The sequence below is a fragment of the Lytechinus pictus genome, chromosome 4 (assembly GCF_037042905.1).
Source record: "Lytechinus pictus isolate F3 Inbred chromosome 4, Lp3.0, whole genome shotgun sequence".
Lineage (NCBI taxonomy): Eukaryota > Metazoa > Echinodermata > Echinoidea > Temnopleuroida > Toxopneustidae > Lytechinus > Lytechinus pictus.
Genome location: NC_087248.1, coordinates 7,271,969 through 7,293,762, shown reverse-complemented (window position 1 = coordinate 7,293,762; position 21,794 = coordinate 7,271,969). Strand labels below are relative to the sequence as shown.

At 34.8% G+C, this 21,794-nt stretch overlaps 1 protein-coding gene across 2 annotated transcripts; it reads right to left on the bottom strand.

Annotated features, from left to right (window-relative positions):
• Positions 1-7,008: 7,008 nt before the first annotated feature.
• LOC129258497 (uncharacterized) lies at positions 7,009-20,989 on the bottom strand. 2 transcript variants are annotated; one of them, XM_064098284.1, is made up of 9 exons: positions 20,712-20,989; positions 19,164-19,682; positions 17,970-18,228; positions 15,562-15,621; positions 11,050-11,156; positions 9,979-10,127; positions 9,220-9,477; positions 8,856-9,035; positions 7,009-7,584 (listed from the first exon to the last, which is right to left on the bottom strand). In XM_064098284.1, exons 2-9 carry the CDS (start codon positions 19,585-19,587, stop codon positions 7,546-7,548), a joined length of 1,476 nt encoding a protein of 491 aa, XP_063954354.1. In that variant the 5' UTR covers positions 19,588-19,682; positions 20,712-20,989; the 3' UTR covers positions 7,009-7,545. The 2 variants fall into 2 exon arrangements, with proteins under 2 accessions (XP_063954354.1, XP_063954353.1); XM_064098283.1 differs by having other exon boundaries at positions 7,456-7,584; positions 9,220-9,465; positions 20,712-20,953.
• Between the last annotated feature and the right edge of the window lie 805 nt (positions 20,990-21,794).

Genomic DNA, 21,794 nt, shown 5'->3' with positions numbered 1-21,794 from the left:
CGGAGAGCTTATAAACTGTTCTCCAGAGCAACAACGAGAGAGAGAAACTTGAGGGAGAAAATTGAAAGTGCAAAGTAAAAGTTATATTGGGTATTAATAGAGGCCTAACTTGTATACTGAGTATATAAGAGCACAAAAAATATATATGAAGCCATAATGGAAAAGGGTATATACTTGTAGATATTGTCGGCATATTAATTAAACTCATCTATTCTTATTGAGTTTTATAAAAAATGTTCGATACATATGAACTTAACAGTGACGAATCATAAATCAGAGAAATTAAAAGGGTAGTTAGATTACCCTGACAAAAGTTTTTGATTTATGACGTCATATACGAGCAAATTCTTCCCCATATGTTATGTAATATAAAATGCATAAATTTCACATTTTGAATGGTTCGTGGTGACCCATTGCTTTATTTCTTTGAGGAGCGGGTGTGAAATATCTCTTCTATTGATACACTAAAGGTAAAAATAAGAAACATTTCAATTTTCTGTAAAAATGATATTTCATTTATTTTTTACAATAGTATGTGTGAAATCTGCTCGCATATGACGTCACAAATAAAAAACAAATAATAAAATTCTAATAACTTTTTTTTCTTGTATGGATTTCACCAATATTTTTTATTATTTTTTTTTGCTATTCTTATTATTATTTGTATCAGGGTGAACTTCCGCCGGCTTTAACAGGGTTTCTCGTATATAGCCCCTCCTGTTTCAAAACATGGTATGCATGGTATTTGATCCCAAATGAACTTATAACTATAATAAATTAAACATCATTCACTTTAACCCGAAGCCGAAGACTTGCAATGTTGTGGATCCGTCACCAGTATATATACTTTTTTTTTGGGGGGGGGGGTAGGCCTTGAGAGAATTTTTATTGTGAGATTTTTGTTTACTCATTTTTTTCCTGTCAATCTCGAAAGCAGTTAACGGAGAGCTTATAAACTGTTCTCCAGAGCAACAACGAGAGAGAGAAACTTGAGGGAGAAAATTGAAAGTGCAAAGTAAAAGTTATATTGGGTATTAATAGAGGCCTAACTTGTATACTGAGTATATAAGAGCACAAAAAATATATATGAAGCCATAATGGAAAAGGGTATATACTTGTAGATATTGTCGGCATATTAATTAAACTCATCTATTCTTATTGAGTTTTATAAAAAATGTTCGATACATATGAACTTAACAGTGACGAATCATAAATCAGAGAAATTAAAAGCGTAGTTAGATTACCCTGACAAAAGTTTTTGATTTATGACGTCATATACGAGCAAATTCTTCCCCATATGTTATGTAATATAAAATGCATAAATTTCACATTTTGAATGGTTCGTGGTGACCCATTGCTTTATTTCTTTGAGGAGCGGGTGTGAAATATCTCTTCTATTGATACACTAAAGGTAAAAATAAGAAACATTTCAATTTTCTGTAAAAATGATATTTCATTTATTTTTTACAATAGTATGTGTGAAATCTGCTCGCATATGACGTCACAAATAAAAAACAAATAATAAAATTCTAATAACTTTTTTTTCTTGTATGGATTTCACCAATATTTTTTATTATTTTTTTTTGCTATTCTTATTATTATTTGTATCAGGGTGAACTTCCGCCGGCTTTAACAGGGTTTCTCGTATATAGCCCCTCCTGTTTCAAAACATGGTATGCATGGTATTTGATCCCAAATGAACTTATAACTATAATAAATTAAACATCATTCACTTTAACCCGAAGCCGAAGACTTGCAATGTTGTGGATCCGTCACCAGTATATATACTTTTTTTTTGGGGGGGGGGTAGGCCTTGAGAGAATTTTTATTGTGAGATTTTTGTTTACTCATTTTTTTCCTGTCAATCTCGAAAGCAGTTAACGGAGAGCTTATAAACTGTTCTCCAGAGCAACAACGAGAGAGAGAAACTTGAGGGAGAAAATTGAAAGTGCAAAGTAAAAGTTATATTGGGTATTAATAGAGGCCTAACTTGTATACTGAGTATATAAGAGCACAAAAAATATATATGAAGCCATAATGGAAAAGGGTATATACTTGTAGATATTGTCGGCATATTAATTAAACTCATCTATTCTTATTGAGTTTTATAAAAAATGTTCGATACATATGAACTTAACAGTGACGAATCATAAATCAGAGAAATTAAAAGGGTAGTTAGATTACCCTGACAAAAGTTTTTGATTTATGACGTCATATACGAGCAAATTCTTCCCCATATGTTATGTAATATAAAATGCATAAATTTCACATTTTGAATGGTTCGTGGTGACCCATTGCTTTATTTCTTTGAGGAGCGGGTGTGAAATATCTCTTCTATTGATACACTAAAGGTAAAAATAAGAAACATTTCAATTATCTGTAAAAATGATATTTCATTTATTTTTTACAATAGTATGTGTGAAATCTGCTCGCATATGACGTCACAAATAAAAAACAAATAATAAAATTCTAATAACTTTTTTTTCTTGTATGGATTTCACCAATATTTTTTATTATTTTTTTTTGCTATTCTTATTATTATTTGTATCAGGGTGAACTTCCGCCGGCTTTAACAGGGTTTCTCGTATATAGCCCCTCCTGTTTCAAAACTTGTTATAATAAATAATCAGCAACAGTTTGAACTTTGAAACAACTGAAAACACTCAATTTGATTGGCTGATAGTAAACTTGTTTTATTGTGCATTTGTTATCAGAAAAAGTCATTATATGACAAAAAAGCAATGAATAGGCCTATAGAATGCATTGATCAAGGGAGGGTGTATAATCCCTTGAAGCAGTGGGGTAATGGGCAAACAAAAATAGGGGGCAGACATGGCGTATGGGGCAATATGCTATGTATATAAAACGAGCGAGCAAGATGTATGATTTGTATTTAAAAAATTGAATTTTGTGATAGACTTTGATATAATATTTAGATAAAAGTTATTACATTTTACCATTTTTCTTTTCTTTCTTCCTTTTTTTCTTCATCGTGAAACTTTTTTGAGGGGCTATGCCCCAAGCCCCTCCCTCATCTGTACGCCAGTGCCATAAAGGGATTGATTGGAACCCCAAACGTCCCTAGCTAGGTGCCTAAGACCACCCAGTCACAATTCTTGCCTGTAAAAGGATGTGATTCTGTGATGAAAGTATTTGATTTCCTTTTTTAAAGGGATGGTCCGGGTTGAAAATATTTATATCTTAATACATGTACATAAAGTAGAATTCACTGAGCAAATTGTCAAAAATTTCATCAAAATCGGATAACAAATAATAAAGTTATTGAAGTTTAAAGTTTAGCAATATTTTGTGAAAACAGTCGTCATGAATATTCATTATGTGGGCTGATGATGTCACATCCCCACTTTCCGTTTTCTTATGTTATTACATAAAATCATTTTTTCGATTATTTCATACTTGTGTGAATAATATGTCTCCCTTATAATGAAATAAGTTGCAGCAATAAATACCTAATGGACTAAATCAGTTGTCAATCCAATTTTTCTAGTTCTTGGAGGAAAAAAATTGAATAAATCTAATTTCATATAATAAAATACAAAAGAACAAGTGGGGATGTGATATCATCAGCCCACCTAATGAATATTCATGACGACTGTTTTCACAAAATATTGCTAAAATTTAAAGTTCAATAACTTTGTTATTTGTTATCTGATTTTGATGAAATTTTCAGCATTTTGCTCAGTGAATTCTACTTTATTTATTAGGCTATAAATACTTTCAGCCCGGACCATCCCTTTAATATTAAAGGATAAGATAGAGAGAAGTGGTCGCCCTCATTCTCTTCTAGCCCCACCTTTAGCGGGGAGTTGAGCATTTTACCATGGTCTTATTGAAAAAAATGATTAAGATCACTTGGTGAAAAACTAAGGATGAAAGGAATTAGTCTGATTGGGTGAACACTATACCGAAAACGAGTACCATCTTATACCTCCTGGCTCATCGGAGGTGTGTTTTAGATTTCATGTTTTATTGCGTAAATCAAAAGAATCGTATTCAATATTAATTGTTTGGGGAGGTGAGTATCGAATTATCCCCTCCTCTACCTCTGTTTCCCTATCTCTCTCTTATCTCCGTAGCCTTCCAATCCCGGGGAGCGTCTCATAAAAGGACTTGTCGAACGATTTATCCAACAAGTCCCGTTTTATCCGACAGTTACCATAGTAAAATTGCTTCTCAGCCAATCAAAATCAAGGAAAGTTGTTAGATCTGAAAACTTGTGCATGTTGTGGGACAAAATTTTTTGATGAAACGCTTCCCGTGGTGTCTTCCTTTATTCACTCTCCCTCTTTCCATCGATCCCTCTATTCCACCCCATACACCCCCCCCCCCTTCTCTCTCTCTCTTGAAACCTCCCCTGTATCTCCGAGGGGTCGCGGAACCGGGGAAAGCTTAAAGCATCAGTTCTAATTTTTCTCAATATACGTTTGGCGAAATTACCATCGAAATTTGTTTTTCCTTGTTCACCCCCCCCCCCCCTTCCAACTTGATAAAAAAAAACGTCCGACTCTGGGGAGCGTTTCATGAAAGGATTTGTCGGAGGAAGTCCCATTTCATCCGACAGTTACCATAGTAAAATTGCTTCTCAGCCAATCAAAATCAAGGAAAGTTGTCAGATCTGACAATTTGTCGGACGAAAATGTTCATGAACTACACCCTGCATGCACTCACGTCCCCTCCCCATATCTCCCCCCTCTCTCTCTCTTTGCCCCTCTCTCTTTGTCCCCCCCCCCCCTCTCTCTCTCTCTCTCTCTCTTCGCGTTATCATGAAAGGCACCATAAGTGAAAAAATAGCATAGCCATAAAAACATTTTTGCCTTTATTTTTCTTGCATATATCAGCATTTATATATACAAAACCTAATTAAAACGAAAAACATGATAATGATAAATTCCAGTCAAGTACTTAATCATGTAAATTCAGAAGAGTTAAGAAAACCACGTCCATGAATGACTCTGGTCCCAGTTTTGGTATACAGTGTACACAAATCAAAATCACTTAAAGGGATGGTCCGGGCTGAAAGTATGTATAGCTTAATAATTAGAGTAGAATTCACTGAGCAAAATGCCGAAAATTTCATCAAAATTGGATAACAAATAACAAAGTTATTGAATTTTAAAGTTTAGCAATATTTTGTGAAAACAGTCATCATGAATATTCCTTAGGTGGGCTGATGATGTCACATCTCCACTTGTTCTTTTTTATTTTATTATATGAAAATAGCTTTATTCAAATGTTTTCCTCCAAGAACTAGAAAAATTGGATTGTCAACTGATTTAGTGCATTAGATATTTATTGCAGCAACTTATTTCATTATAAGGGAGACATATTATTCACACAAGTATGAAATAATGAAAAAAATAGGATTTTATGTAATAACATAAGAAAACGGAAAGTGGAGATGTGACATCATCAGCCCACCTAATGAATATTCATGACGACTGTTTTCACAAAATATTGCTAAAATTTAAACTCCAATAACTTTATTATTTGTTATCCGATTTTGATGAAATTTTCGGCATTTTGCTCAGTGAATTCTACTCTATGTATTAAGATATAAATATTTTCAGCCCGGACCATCCTTTTAAACGGTTTTAAAAGAAAGAAATAGCAAACACACATCAGTTCCGTTTTGGCGTGAACTCGAGCCAACACCTTTCGATTACCTTAATTTAAATCAATACAAAATTATCTAGCAAAATGATTAAACAAAAACACATGCAGCAAATATTATAATAAGATACAAATTCCACACCTTAGGTGCTGGGAATTAAAGAAAAATACTTATCGTATCGCCCATGTTGAATTTGATGTATTTGAAGTTCAAATTTACTTAGTATACATTTTTAATTCAAGAAATAACGACCGTTCCCACGTCATATTTCCGGATTAAATCCCTAGATTTAAAGTTTCAGTTAGTGTTTGGCTATTTTTGCGACGGATAATGTCAAACCAGCGTCAAAAGTTCTCAAAACTTAATATAGTGAGTTCAATTCAATTCAATTTCATTTATTCACCGTATAAAATAACCAGCGTATTCTCGTCTGAGACGCACTGTATAATATTATTTCGCTAGTAGCATAGCTTTTTATTCACTGGTGGCTGTTGACATTTTACAAGCCAATGTTATTCACTATATTCATGAATTATGCGGAAATAAAGGGATTACTAATTGGCGACACTCTCAATTGCAATTCAGTTTGGTGAACTTACCGGCGTTTTAACGCGGATTTTGCTATTTTCGACACTATCATCCTCGTTCGTACACTCTTGAACATTGTAGATCTGTTAAATGTGACCTCCAATATTACAGAAGAAACAATCACTCGATATAAAATTTCCTCTCTTTGATGTGTCGAGAATATTTCCCTCTGAATCACTTTGCTTAAATAAACTCAAATTAGGAAAGGGGCTACTAGTATAGTTTCACTCAGGAAGTGTGTTTTGTTGGAATTTCCTCGACCCATTTGATCATATTTTGGTCTATTGACTCACCGGGAAGGTCTATTTCGAACCACGCAGGTGCAATAACCATGTCACTGGGGAGTGTTATCGACCCGTGTCATTGGGGAGTTTTCTGGACCAAATAACGGATTAACGATTTCCTAATTTTGATAAATAAATTGCACATTTTCTATGTATCTTTAAATGCCACAGACCACAAATATAACAACATTCAATGGAAAGAAACCACAATGCACGAGTGCACGTGTATTATCGAAAGTTGAGTGTATTGCATTTCTCAGAAAAAAAAAGAAAATGAAGAGAATCATTATATACACACTAATTGCTATAATATGCCCTTTCCCATTTCCAAACATTTTTCATTTTCCCATTTTCTTCTTACCCCTATTATCATTAAAAATGATTTGAACATAAAAGTCCCTTGTGTCACATTATATAGCTCGTCAGCGCCCCTACATAAAAAGACGGTTGAAGACGATCGATGGTGGGCCGACAACATAGGTCGTTGTTTTGTTTGTTTTTTCTGGTTACAATCTCATATGTTGCAGTCACATCATACCAATTTGACTAAATTCAGATCGATCAAAGATATATTGCTGAGAATGACATACCGTCGGTCGGTTTGGAGTCCATGCATTTCCTTGGTTGTGACTGCGATATTAAAAAATTGAGTTTTCGCTCCTTAACGTAAAGAGTGATCAAGAACATTCAGAAAATGTATATTTTCAATTTTCCTTCGACAAAGAACAACGAAGAAGTCTCAGTGTCGACAGTGGTGAATCAGAAGAGCAGTTCCGTCCTCAACTCTAGGCATGCATGGACAAACGACATCAGCTCGTAAACTTTTGACGAAACTGCTGTTCCGGTTCACACATTTTCGACAAAGACCTCCCAATTGTTAATTATCATTTGACGGGCATTTTCAATACATTTATTGAGTTCTTGAACCTTCCACATGACGTGATTGTCAGCACAAGCCCTCAACGTTGGGTCTATGGTCATTCCAATTGGGCACTTGAAGTTGTTGTCGGTTCCTGATGTGTAGATTAATCTGCGGTGTTGTCAAGAGATCAAAGGGCTTTCTCCAGGAAGTCGAAGTTTCTATGAAGTAATCAACATTTGGTTACAAAATTTCCGGAAAGAGCTTTCATCGAAATACCATATCATTAGTAGCAATGATAAGAAGAATATCTGGTTTAATGTAAAACTTAAACCTATACAGTAGCATTGCATCAACATTAAATTCTAAACAGCGGAATCATTCTAATAGTCAAAGCGAGTCAAAGATACTCATTTTCAGAATCATTTAACAAGTAAGTCGATTTTCAGTTGATAACGCACAACTTTGAGCCGGATAAGTCAAACTATTTATTCCCAAATCAGAAATAACTCTGCATTGACCATAACTCGGTATGTATTCAGAGCACTATAGCGTACTGTAAGTAAAAAAAAATGAAGTAAGTATAGGGCCTAAGTCAGTAAGTTATTCAGTAAGTAGTAAGTCAGTCAGTCCGTCCGTCAGTTAGTCAGTAACGATATAAGCATGGTCCTAATAAGTGAATATTAGAAAGTCAAATACCAAATCGGCAACTTCGTTATAAATCAAAGTCATGCCAGAGGCGGCGGAACGTATTTTCGTTTTTTTTTTTTGGGGGGGGGGGGCAAAGCCAAAAAAGGGAAATTAGGCCTATATGTCTAACTGGGCATTTTGGTGCAAACAGATATTTTCACCATGAGATTATCATCAACATGAAGTATTGTGTGTTTCTAAGCATTTGAACACAATCTGAGTAGGTCTACTAAACAATAATTGATGCGAGCGCGAGCCCTAGCTGCAACTCAAAAATCTTGTGATATTCCAACCTGAAAACTTAACATTCTAAGCATATTTTGTAACCAGGAACACAATGAGTACCTTACTAAGCAATAAGTGATGCGAGCGCGAGCCAAAGATTTTGTGATATTCCAACCTGAAAACTAAATATTCTAAGCATTTTTTGTAACCAGGAACACAATGAGTACCTTACTAAGCAATAACTGATGCGAGCACGAAGCGCGAGCCAAAGATTTGTGTGAATTTGTAGCCTAAAATGTATTGTGTTACTTCAAAAGGGTATTTCACTTTGAAAAGGGGCACATTTATTTAAAAAAAGGGCATTTCCATTTTGAAAAAAAAGGAATTTTTTCCTAAGGGATTTTTTATTTATTTATTTTTATTTTATTTATTTATTTATTTATTTATTTTTTTTTGGGGGGGGGGCAAGTGCCGTCCCCCTGCCCCCCCCCCCCCGGTTCTGTCGCCCCTAAGTCATGCTTATACCACATCATGATCATAATAACATTAATAATGCACAAAAATTATTATAACTTACTACATATTTGAAAGTATCTTCAGGGAGGGATAAGCGTCGATCGATGGCGAGCTGACGTCGGGACTGAACCAATTTCATTTTCTTGATTGTCATTTTTCTAGAGTCACGGCGAATCGACGAACGACTCTGTCCAAGTATTACATCCAACACATTCTGCAGGGTTAGAATTCCCCTGACAACCTACAGGGAAGAGAGGGGTGAGGGGTAATATTAGATGGGGGCAAATAAGTTGCCAGCGCTTACGTCTCTACATTCAAGTCAGTGGCGTAATGAGCCAACAATAATTATAGAGGGGCCAGATAGGTCCATTGCAATAAGTAAAATGTGATTTTTCAAAATAAAATCTGTAACAACACAAACTTACCCCAGTCACATTATCATACACAGCTGCTACACGATAGCATCCGATGTTCATCTCATCCAGGATATCATAGAGGGGTGTGTTTGAAGCGACTGCATGGAGGGGCTGGCGACCCCCTGAGTCGGTGTCTGACATTACCCCTCGATCCTCAAACTCGTCTTCGAAAAAACTCGTCGTATTCGGGTCACCGAATGTGTTTGCGTTCTGGTCTTTGCGGGCGGTCACCTGAGAGAAGTTCACCGATGGAACCTGAGGAGGAACCTAAACGTCGTCACATGAAATATTGATTGGAGGATTTAAAAAAAATATATATATATAATCGACGTTTTGAGAGGGGATATTGATATTACAATAATTGTCACCACATGAACTTTACAAACATCCAAACAAAAATGAAAGAAAAACTATAACTGCTTATACTTTGGTATAAAGAACAAATCTAGATATTGATAACTGAATCTCCTCACTGTACACTTGTTATTAATGTTTATGAAATAAATTACCAGTTGCACCATTAGATGCAATTGTATAATAATGATTTTGTGTTATGCTTTTTCTGTTAAGAATAAACTTGAATTTCAATTTGAAATCATTATTTATCCATTCAATCAGTATAAAACGCAATTATTGTCTAATGAGAGTTTGAACGTCAACTTCTGTCGCCAATCTATTCGGGTCCCCAAACTCCCCCAAACCTTCTTTCCTCATCTATTGGTATCATTGTATCCATAGCAACCCCAAACTCCCGAACCGTCTTCTTACCTCATTCAGTGGTATCATTGCATCCATGGCAACCTTCCTACCAGCATCTAATGCGCCCTTTATAATAAGCACCTCATCCGGACTCAAATTCTTTTTCTCAGCCGCAGCGTCTGGTGACGTCATCTGAAGTTCCATTAGCGCAATGAGTTCTAATAATAAGAAAAAAAAATCTTTTATTATTATGTGCATCGTTGAATATTCATTACACACTTTTTATTCTAAGCGAAAGGAATAGGAATCTAAAAAAAAGTAGATATGCAAAGTATTCCAAATATGAATTAATCTTCCGAGATCCACATCCTCTCCGGTCCCGCCAAATTTCTTTATTGTCCAACAAGCTGTCAAATCTGACATCTTTCCTTGATTTTGATTGGCTGAGAGGCATTGTTACTATGGTAACTGTCAGATAAAACGGAACATGTAAGATAAAATGTCCGACAAGTCGTTTCATGACACACTCCCCCAGACCCCCTCCCCCACTCGAGACAAATCATATGGATCTGGTGATTAGACATGAGCTGACTGAACTAATAAAAAATATTCAGCAATTTTGTCAATATTTCATATGTTTTAAACATATTTTTCTTTGCTATAAAAATGTTTTGACTTTCATTCGTATTTATTTCTTGTCATATTCTTTGACGTTTAGTTTAAGATAATAAAATCAGCATTTTTTGGTTGTTGTTATTTGTCCTGAGATCGAGGTATTTGTCAATAAAAACATGAATGAAAAGAAAATGGAATTTAGTTTCAAGTTTCAACACGCATTCCGGCACCACTTCGGGAACCATATTCTTATTTTATTTTACATGTATTTCATTTCATTTTCTTTTATTTTATAATATTTTATTAAATTTTTATTATTCTTTTTTTATATTTTATTTATACTATTTTATTTAATCTTCTTTTATTCTATTCTATCTGATTTTATTTTATTTTATTTATTCGGTTTAAAACATAAATACATGATACCTCATCCATAGTTCCTACCAATGGCCGTACAATATTGTTTCAATATATTATATTGTAAGGTATCTGATTCTATCAATAAACAACTGGAAGAAACCTTGCCTGATCTCTGGTAGAATCTCTCCTTTCTCGTTCCCAGGCAGACAGATAGAAGAAACGCAACGGGCCATGCCACGATGAAGAATAGGAACATTGAGAGATAAACAAACCTATGAAGTGACAGTAACAAAGGGTAATATTAGGAGTATCGTTTCGTTTGTAATAATACCATATATCCTCCTCCTACTCTACTATACTACTACTATTACGATTACTACTTACTACTACTATGCCTACTACTACCACTACTACTACTACTACTACCTCTACTACTACTACTACTACTACTACTACTACTACTACTACTACTACTACTACTACTACTACTACTACTACTACTACTACTACTACTACTTAATACTTCTTCTTCTTCTACTACTACTAATACTAATCTACTACTACTACTACTACTACTACTAATACTACTACTACTACTACTATACTACTACTATACTACCACTACTACTATACTACCTCTACTACTACTACTACTGCTGCTGTTGCTGCTACTTCTACTACTGCTACTGCTACAACTCCTACTACTACTACTACTACTACTACTACTACTACGAATACTACTACTATTACTACTACTACTACTACTACTACTACTACTACTACTACTACTACTATACTACCACTACTACTACTACTACTATACTACCTCTACTACTACTACTACTGCTGCTGTTGCTGCTACTTCTACTACTGCTACTGCTACAACTCCTACTACTACTACTACTACTACTACTACTACTACTACTAATACTACTACTATTACTACTACTACTACTACTACTACTACCACTACTACTACTACTACTATACTACCTCTACTACTACTACTACTACTACTACTACTACTGCTGCTGCTGCTACTTCTACTACTGCTACTGCTACTACTGCTACAACTCCTACTACTACTACTACTACTACTACTACTACCATCACTATCACTACTATAGCTCTTGAAATATTTTTAGAAATGAAGTATAGCTAGAATGACAAAATCAATAGTTATCTGTGTGTATTTGATATTTTGAGTCATATATCTCACTTCATTTTAGTCAGAAATGTTGATAGTCAATTGTGGCTGATATGATCGTTGAGTCCATCAGCTCAGTATTTCATATGATCACTTCTTATATATAATTGTTTTGTATTAAGAGGGTCGTGGGTTCGAATCCCAGCCATGGCGTAATTTCCTTCAGCAAGAAATTTATCCACGTTGTGCTGCACTCAACCCAGGTGAGGTGAATGGGTACCCGGCAGGATTAATTCCTTGAATGCATGAGCGCTGAAAGACAGCTCAAGCTAAAGCCGGGGTAATATCAATAATAACATCGCGCCTCGGAATAGAATATTTCTAGATAGATGGCGCTATATAAATGCCTATTATTATTAAGAGTTTAAAGGGAAAGTTCACCCTGATATCAAGCTATTGTAATAATAAAGCACAAAGAATAATGAAAATGTATTACCGAAGGCTTGAGGAAAATCTATCAAAGAACAAAAAAAAAAATATTTTAAATATTTGACTTGTGACGTCATATGCGAACAGCTTCCATATATCGCATGGTAAAAAATCAATGAAATTTGAAAGTGGTTTTTATTGTACCTTCAGTAAATTCATTCCTAAAACGAAAAAATTAAAAAGTCATTACGAACCATGATTTAAAAAAATTGAAATTTATGAATTTTATATTACATAAAGTGACGTCACCAATCCAAAACTTGAAATTCCAATAACTTTCTTAATCTTCAATGGATTTTCCTCAAACCTTCACCAATATTTTGTTATCATTTTTTCTCCTATTTTTAGAACACATTTTTCTGCAGGGTGCTTCCCCTGTAACACTCTTCGTATGTTGACAATATATTGATCGCGAGCAATAAGTATATATATCTCTTACTCAAGAAAATGAATTTTAAAGCATAATAGACAAGCTTGCAGTTACTTAATGAACGGTCAAATAAAAATTTATATAGTCCAGGGACAATGTCGGACCAACCCTGTAATTTTTAGAAATTGATACATTAACCTTGCCAATAATTGATTTAGAGGATCGTGCCGGGTACCAGTATCGTTCAAAATTACTGACCTGGAGATCAAATTATCATTGTTCTCTCCCGCATTTTGACAAGGAAACAAAATATGTTATATCGAAAAACACTGATGATGGTGATGTTGATCGTTATTATGATAATAACAATAATGAGATAATTATTATAGTATTTAGTAGTAATACTAATAATGATAATAATGAAATTAATGATAATAATAATAATAATAATAATAACAATAGTAACAATAACAAAAAATAATTATTTATTTATTCATTTATTTATTAAAAAATCTTTATACATGCAGGATAAACATATTCAGATTACATATACACTGTTTTTCAACATGGTCCTGTTGACATAGTAAATATCTAACAATGTACAGAAAAAATGCATTAAATAGTTTAAATTCAGATAGAAAAAATGAGTGACATAGGTATCAACAAACATAGATATTAAAAAAACAAAAGATACCTATGCACTGGGTGATGAATACCAAATTAAAAGTTGAAAACATAAACCGGCATAGAAATGTATAGAATGGCGGAGAGCGGAGAGAGTGTTACGAGAAGTGTGTTTTCTTATATTTCCTTTTAAAAGTATCAATTGAAGTTGCATTCTGGAGTTCCGAATCTAAACATATCTTAACCTATTTCTTATTAAAAAAAAGGAGGCGCGATTGCTCAGTCGGTAGAGCGGGGGTTTCGGATTCCGGTGACCCGGGTTCGATTCCCAAGTGGTGCGCTAGTGCCCTTTTGGTAAGGCATTTATCCTCATTACCAGGTCCCTCGGAGAGGACCTTAAGCCGTTGGTCCCCTGGTTGCTTGCTCACAGGTATTCGTGCTTTCTTAGCAGCCAGGTAAAACAACCTCGGTATAACAACCTCGGTATAACATAAACAACCCTCAATGTTCGGTTTGGGAATAACAACGTTAAGCGAATTGGCAAATCTTGTATTCATTGGATGCCTATCAAAAACCATATCAATAGAATTACATAGACGTACCTGAGCATGTCCATATGGACACAGTTATACACAATACATGCAAGGAAATAATTCGTCTTTTTCTAAAACCTGCCATTTCAATCGCTGAATAATGTCAATACCATTATGAGTAAATTCAAAATTATTTTCCATTATTCATTTTGCTGCTCTCTTTTGTAATCTAAACGAAATTTTCCTGTTTCTGACAGAACATACCGAACAAGAGTAATCCAGTATGGGTTGAATTGTACAATTAATTAAATTTTATTGAGAACATTCGTTTTAGTGAAATTACTGAAAGCTAAAGATCTACTTAGGTTCTTTACATGCAAATTCCACGTAAATTCTCATCAATTTCGATTCCAAGATACCGAATATGTTTTACTTGTTTTATAATGTTATTATCCAGATGTAATTCTTGAGAAGTATGTGTGTTTCGTTTTAATAACATATTATAGGTTTTGTAAACATTGAATTTTAATTTATTTCTCTTTTACCACTTTATTACCTATGTTTTCAAGATCAGCCTGTAATTTAGAGGTAATGACTTCGGTACTTTTATCAGAAATATGAATAACAACATCATCTGCATATATATTGCATGAACATGATATTAAACAATCACTTAAATCATTAATAAAAACAAAAAAGTAGGGGACCCAGGGCACTACCCTGGAGAATTCCTACAGAAAGATTATTAAATTTAGACAAATTTTCATGACAGTTTGTTGTCTACCTGATAAGTAATTAGTAAACCATATCAACTCATTATTTTTAACACCATATCTTTCCATTTATTTTCAATAGGATACTATTATCAATACAGTCGAAATATTTAGATATATCCAAAAAACAAGCACCGACCATCTCACGTTCGTTGAAAGAAACATCTAAAATTTCATGTTAACATGTAGTTGTCAAATGATTAGGTAAAATTGCATATTGGTCAATGTTTATGAAATTGTGTTTATCAAGATCAAAAAAGAAACTGACTTTGTACCTCTTTTTGGAGTAACTTCGCCAAATGGCATCAACAGATATTGGCCTGTAGTTAGTCATATTATCCAAATCCCCTTTACCTTTATAAATAGGAGTGGTTCGAGCGATCTTCCAGTCATCTGGTATAGATCCGCTAGACAGGCTTTCATTAAAGATTACACTCAAGGATGCACTTATAAAAGGAGCCGGTATACTTAATAGTTTGGTATCTAAATTCAAAATATCAAGATTAGAGTCACTCGGCAACTGTGAAAAGATCTTTTCACTAGTGACACACTGGAATGTAATAATAATTAAAATAATAATGATAATAATAATAATAATAATAATGATCATAATAATAATGATAATAATCATAATCATAATAATAATGATAACAATGATAATAATAATAATAATAATAATAATAATAATAATAATATAAAAAACAATAATAATTGGAATATATAGCATTTCTTTATTCTCACCACGTCATGATTCCAGCTAGAGCTAGGCCATGCCTCTCACCAATCGCCTGAGGCAGTACTCTGAAAAAGGAAATTAAACAAAAATAATTTTGCAAGATGTTTATACCGAGCTTTTTAAAAGGGAAGCTTAGCCTTACAACGTTTATTGTAAAAACAGTAGAAAATACAATAAAACATACTCGTGAAGGTTTGAGAAATTCTCTCAAAGATTAACAAGGTTTAATTAGAATTCTATATTTGTTTTTATTTGTGACGTCATATGCGAGCAGCTTCCATGCACATCGTGTAATAAAAATCAATGACATTTTATTTTCTCACAAAATTGAAAATTGTACCTTAAGGGTATAAACAAACAAATTATTTCACACCCGCCCCTGAAAGAAAAAAAAAGGTCATCACAAACCAATGAAAATTTGAAATTTATACATTTTATATTACATAACAAATGAGGCAACTGCTCGTATATGACATCACAACTCAAAAACTAAAAATTCTCATTCTTTCCTAATTTTTTATTGATTTTCCTCAAACCTTCACCAATGTTTTATATTATTTTTTTGCTATTCTTACAACAAAATTTTCTTCAGGAGGGTGAACTTCCACTTTAATGAGAATCCCTATAACATTCTTAAAGATAAAACCTTGGATAACCCACCCACAGCATCATTGGTTTACCCAAGGAACTATTATAGAAGAAACGGTTTCCCCGCCCAAATCAATAACAGTATACTGCACTAAACATGCTAAAATAGTGTTGGTTTGCCTTCTCCATGTCAGTGCCCTCTGTTCATTTTGTTTATTTCTGATCATTTCTTGGAGACAAATTTTACAAATTTGGTGGTCCTCTTTTTTGCCGTTTTTTTCTTTTGTTAGTAATAATGTATAATAATAAATTCTGCTATAACGAACGAGTAAATAAAATATGAGTAGAAAACAACTTGATAAATAGATTAAATGAATTAAATATAGAAAATATGATGAAACGCAATACTCTGAAAATGACAGCAATGACAATGGAATAACAATTATGACATCAAAGGAAAGGTAGATGAACTGAAAATAGCAATTATAAGTATGATGGTGGTGGTGTTGGTGGTGATGATGATGTTGACAACGATGATGATGATATTGGGAATGGTGAAGATGATAACCCTAGTGATGATGATGGTGATGATAACAAGGATGATGACGATCAGTCAGACTGCGAGTCCCTATGCTAATGAGCAAATGAGCAAGTGAATTTCAGGCCTGAGAGATACCTCAAACGAAATTTTCTTTCTATGTTTTCTTTTGTAAATATTGTGCAAATCTTTTTGTTTTGGGCCCAAATACTATTTATTGTATATCATCAGACAGCTCATACTCTGCCCTTTCTTACAATGTCACTCTTGATATGTGGCACATTTTAGATGGGTCAAGAGCCAGCTTTTTCCATAAAGATACAATACGAGATTTCTGAAATTTCTGAGTAGCATAAAATCCAATGTTCTGATGGGCTTAATAATGTTTTCAAAACAACAGGCGCGGGTAATTTTGAATAGATTACCACATCATGGTGGATGTGACCTTGGAGAGCCCCAGTGTGGAAACCGTTTAAATTTGGGTGGGTGTGTGGGCTCTATGACCAATCAGAGCGCAGTATTTTTGTTTTTGAGCTGAAAAATGTACTCTGCCCATGAAAAGCTGGATGCTGACCCATCTAAAATACCCCTTCTTATAAAACCTATATCATTAAAGCTTAGACCTTCAGCTTTATCATCATTTAAATTTCATTTGGTCTCAAACAGAAATTAAGTGTAAAATCAACATATTTTGTCGCATGAAAATAATTATTTTGTATCATGTTTTAGATCAAAACTTTCACCTATATTACAATTTCTTTTTAAAAATCCAGACACATGACCTGAAAGATTTTTTCTTCTTTATAAGGACACAAAATACATGAAATTTGCTCAATATTTGAGCAGCAATGGCCGAATAAAAAGAGGTGTTTTCGTCCGCACCAGGCTCATTAAACATGCAAAAACCTTCTAGTCATGAATGTCACTTGGATAAAAGAAGCAACTTTTTGAGGACCTGCCGACTGATTGCGATGATGATGATGATGATAATGATGATGTTGACGACGATGATAATGAAAATGATGACGATAATGATGCTAGTGATGATGATGATGGGAATGGTGATGGGAATGATGATGGTGGTGGTGTTGATGATGGAGACAATTGAAATTAATGAAGCTGTATGAAGCTATGTATATATATATATGTATGTATATATTTGAAATGGTAGTGATGGTGGGTATAAAAATGATAAGGGGAAGGGACTGATGATAAATTAATTGCAATATCAACAACAACAAAATCATGATTATCATGATTGACAGCCTTAATGACAAAATAATTTACTTGTTGAAGAAGAACACGACAAACGAGGAGAGGAGGATGGAGTACACTGGTCTGACGATGAAGTTGAGGAGAATGGGAAGGCATACGATGGCGGCAACGCTCCCGATGTTGAGGGTGACGAGGAGCATGTGAGGGCTCTTGAGTAGGGGGATTACCCGGTAGGCGTAGAGGCGCTCCCTGGGGGAACCCTGGCGGATACAGAGCTCCAGACGGGTCAGATCCAAGGAGAAAAAGCTCGTAGTGAGGGCAGAGTATAGACCTGGTGTAATGATAAGATGGGGTACCATTATCAAGGGGTGGTGTTGTCTGGGGTAACCCCACACCCCCCCCCCCCCATTAAATAAAAATATGAAGAAAAAAAATTTAAAGAAGAAAGAAAAAGTACGGAATGACATTGATTAGTCGTGTAACTATATATAATATGAAAAAAAGCTAAAATTCATTTCATTTATATTCCATTTGGTAACGGCCCTGGCAATATATACGACCTTACAGCACCGAAAATTTAAAAGCACTTCAAAGCCTTTTTACTCCAATATTTTTTCATATAAATCTAATTGGATAACATTAACAAAAAGTTGAAAGCAAATGAAGATTATGAAAGAGATGCCTCGCGACCAGTAGACACACAATTGTCACTGATGCCCACTGTCGATATCAAAGACCAAAACATGATAAAATATAGTTTATGTCTCGTACATTATGTTAGAAATAAAACCAGGGATTTGCCGGATGTTTTATCCGACAAGTCCTGTTTTAACCAACAATTACTACTATAGTAACAGTGCTTCTCAGCCAATCAAAATCAAGGAAAGTTGTCAGATCTGACAACTTGTCGGACAACAAATGTTGATGAAACACGGCCCTAAACTCAAACTTAATAGAGAGGGATAGCCAAAGTCTGTAACTTTCCCATCAGCTTATGACCAAATACCTATATTCTAGCTCATGCTCACGTCGTTGGTACACTCATGTGATATTTTGCTCGTAGTTCTCGTGACTTTTTATTATATCATTTTCTTTTGATAACTTCGATATATTATTTGCCTATTATTTTTTTATATAGTTTTCCTGTTTTCTGGCTCACGGGTGCAAAGCTTTTGGGTCGCACGACTCGCAATACTTTTACCAATATCTAACTCGTAGGCCATGACGGTCACACGCATGACTCGTAGGCCGACATCGTACAATTACCTGACATAAGAGAAAGAGTGGCGTAGAGGAAAATGCTGATAAAGAACCACTTGTCATTCGGTTCAACGAATCTCTTGATGCTCGTGGCACACAGCAAAGAGGCGTTCACGAGCTCAAGAGCCTCGTGGTAATCAAGTTGAACATGTTGAACAGACGATGATAAGCCAACGCTGCTCGTTCTATTCAAGTTGGTCGTCGAGTTGATAGTCGAGATGGTTGAATTCATTATTGAGATGGTTGTGGAATTCAACAAGGTTTTTGGACTCGTCGAAATGCTTGAATATATCATCGAAGTGGCTGTGGAATTCGCCAAGGAGGTCAGACTCGTCGAGATGGTTGAATTCATCATCGAGATGGTTGTAGAATTCGCCAAAGTGGATGCAATCGTCGATATAGTTGTATCCATGGAAATGGTTGAATTCATGTTTCTCTTCTTTTGAATTGTATTCAGTTGAGCTTAAATAATTCCGCTGGGCTGGACCCCTGTATGGCCTATATAGTCTTTCGGTAAAGATTGACCTGTAGTGAGAGAAAGAGAGGGAGAGGAGGGGTAGATGAATGGAGAAGGATACTTGAAGGTGCACACGTGGATGATAATCTTGGCATCTCTTCTGAGAAAAAAAAAATAGAAAAAAGAAAAAACATAGAAAAGACGGGCAGAGTTGGGCCGGATTCGTCGTCTATTTCCACTCTCCCCTCTTCCCCCTCTCTTCCTCTATCTCTCACTAACATGCGTAGGGGGGGGGGGTTCGAGGACCATGGTACCTTAAACATTTTACGATCAAGGAAAAAAACAAGAAGAAAAGAAGAGGGGAAAATGCGTAATATTACTTTATTTATAATATAATAATGTCAAAATATATCACAAAATGATATTTGTATTAATAAAAAACATTTTTTTAAATTGGTCTCTGGCTCGCAGCTGTTTAAAGTTTGTCCCACACGCCATATTCGACCCTCAAAAATTTTCGGACACCACTCTCTTTCATGTCTATATTTACAAAATTAGAAAAATGTGATAACAGTTAATTATTGACGTATGGAGTAGGATACGTCGTACTCTGCCTTTCAATCTGGATTTATATTTCCAAGTTCTTCTGATTTTAATGTTGACAACTAATTAGCTTTCACTTTGAAGATGGGGTGGATTAATCATTATTTTGCAAAAATAAACATAACAGAATATATCACACCTTTATGATGTACGATATTTATAATAATAATTTGTCGTTTATGATAAAACCATAAGGGAATCCTAAACAAAGCAAACCACCAACCGCAAAACAAACAAACAAACAAAAAACCTTGACTATTATGACGAAATAAATTTTTGTATGAATATATGTGTCTGAAAATGGTTTGTTTTTATATTTGAAAAGAATAAATGTGTCATATGAATCGTTGAAAAGTAGAGCAGGAGCAAAATGTCGTGATAAAATAGACAACAAAAGATCACATAGAAACACTGAAAAGGTGGTGAAAAACATAACGACTAGACTATTTTATAGATCGTTGCTATAGTAAATTCAATTAATTGCATTTGCTTACCTGGTAAATTTATTTACGCTCAGCAAATATAATGATAGGTGCTCCTTTTATCATCGACATATATACACCATAAACACAGATATTATTTGGCGCACATCTAATCAAGCAGACGGAATGTCATTTTGCGAAACATTCTTAAAATAATGATGAAAAGCGTTCATTGCAATATGATGTTTACAGAAAAGGGCTCATGCCATCAAATACAAACAGCCTTGCTTGGTAAAAGTTATTAGAAATTAAATGAGAAAGTCATGGAAGAAGTCACGGCATATACTGCCTCGACTCATTCTCGATAAGGGATTATAGGCCTATAATAAAATCAGTTATGTAATGACCTGGCAATTTTTCTGATATGTCCTTGTCTGATCGAAATGATATACTGCCCGATGAGGCTAAAATTACCAGGTATTTCTTTTGTCTGCCTTTACAAAGTCATGTGCCGTCACACGAGCTAAGGCGTGTTGGGGGCTAATCTAATCGATTTATAGCGTTCTCATGTTGTGGCGTAGCTGCAGTGGCGTACCTAAAGGGTTTTCCAAAGGGGAGGCAAATTCGTCCGCCAAAAATTTGACAAGCAAAAAAAAAAAAAAAAAAAAAAAAAAGGTATTCAAGTTCAACGGAGGGGGCCACTTGTGGCTCGTCAGGGGGGGGGGCAGGGATACGTCCCTTGCATGGGTTGTGACTCGTCAGGGGGCAGTCTGCCCCCCCCCCCCCTTAGGTACGCTAGTGCGTAGCTGGAAAACCTTGTCAGGAAGGGCAAACATTTTCTGACAACTGCATAAAGGAATCAAAAGTATCCGAAATTAACGAGAGCACGTCCCTTGAGAATAAAAAAAAAACACACAAAAGGGTCGTTAAGGATATTCTTCCCTTGATTTAAATGTATGCCCAAGACTTTCCTTATATCAAAGGACAAACCCTTGAATTTACCGATCCATTGATACGTTCCCCGTCAGATATTAAGATCCTAATAATATGATTACTTTTTTCTCATTCTAACTCATCGTTTTTATTTCAGAGCGCTAGCTATATAAAACACTATCATGTTTATTGTAATTTGCACTTCGTAAAAATGAACATAAT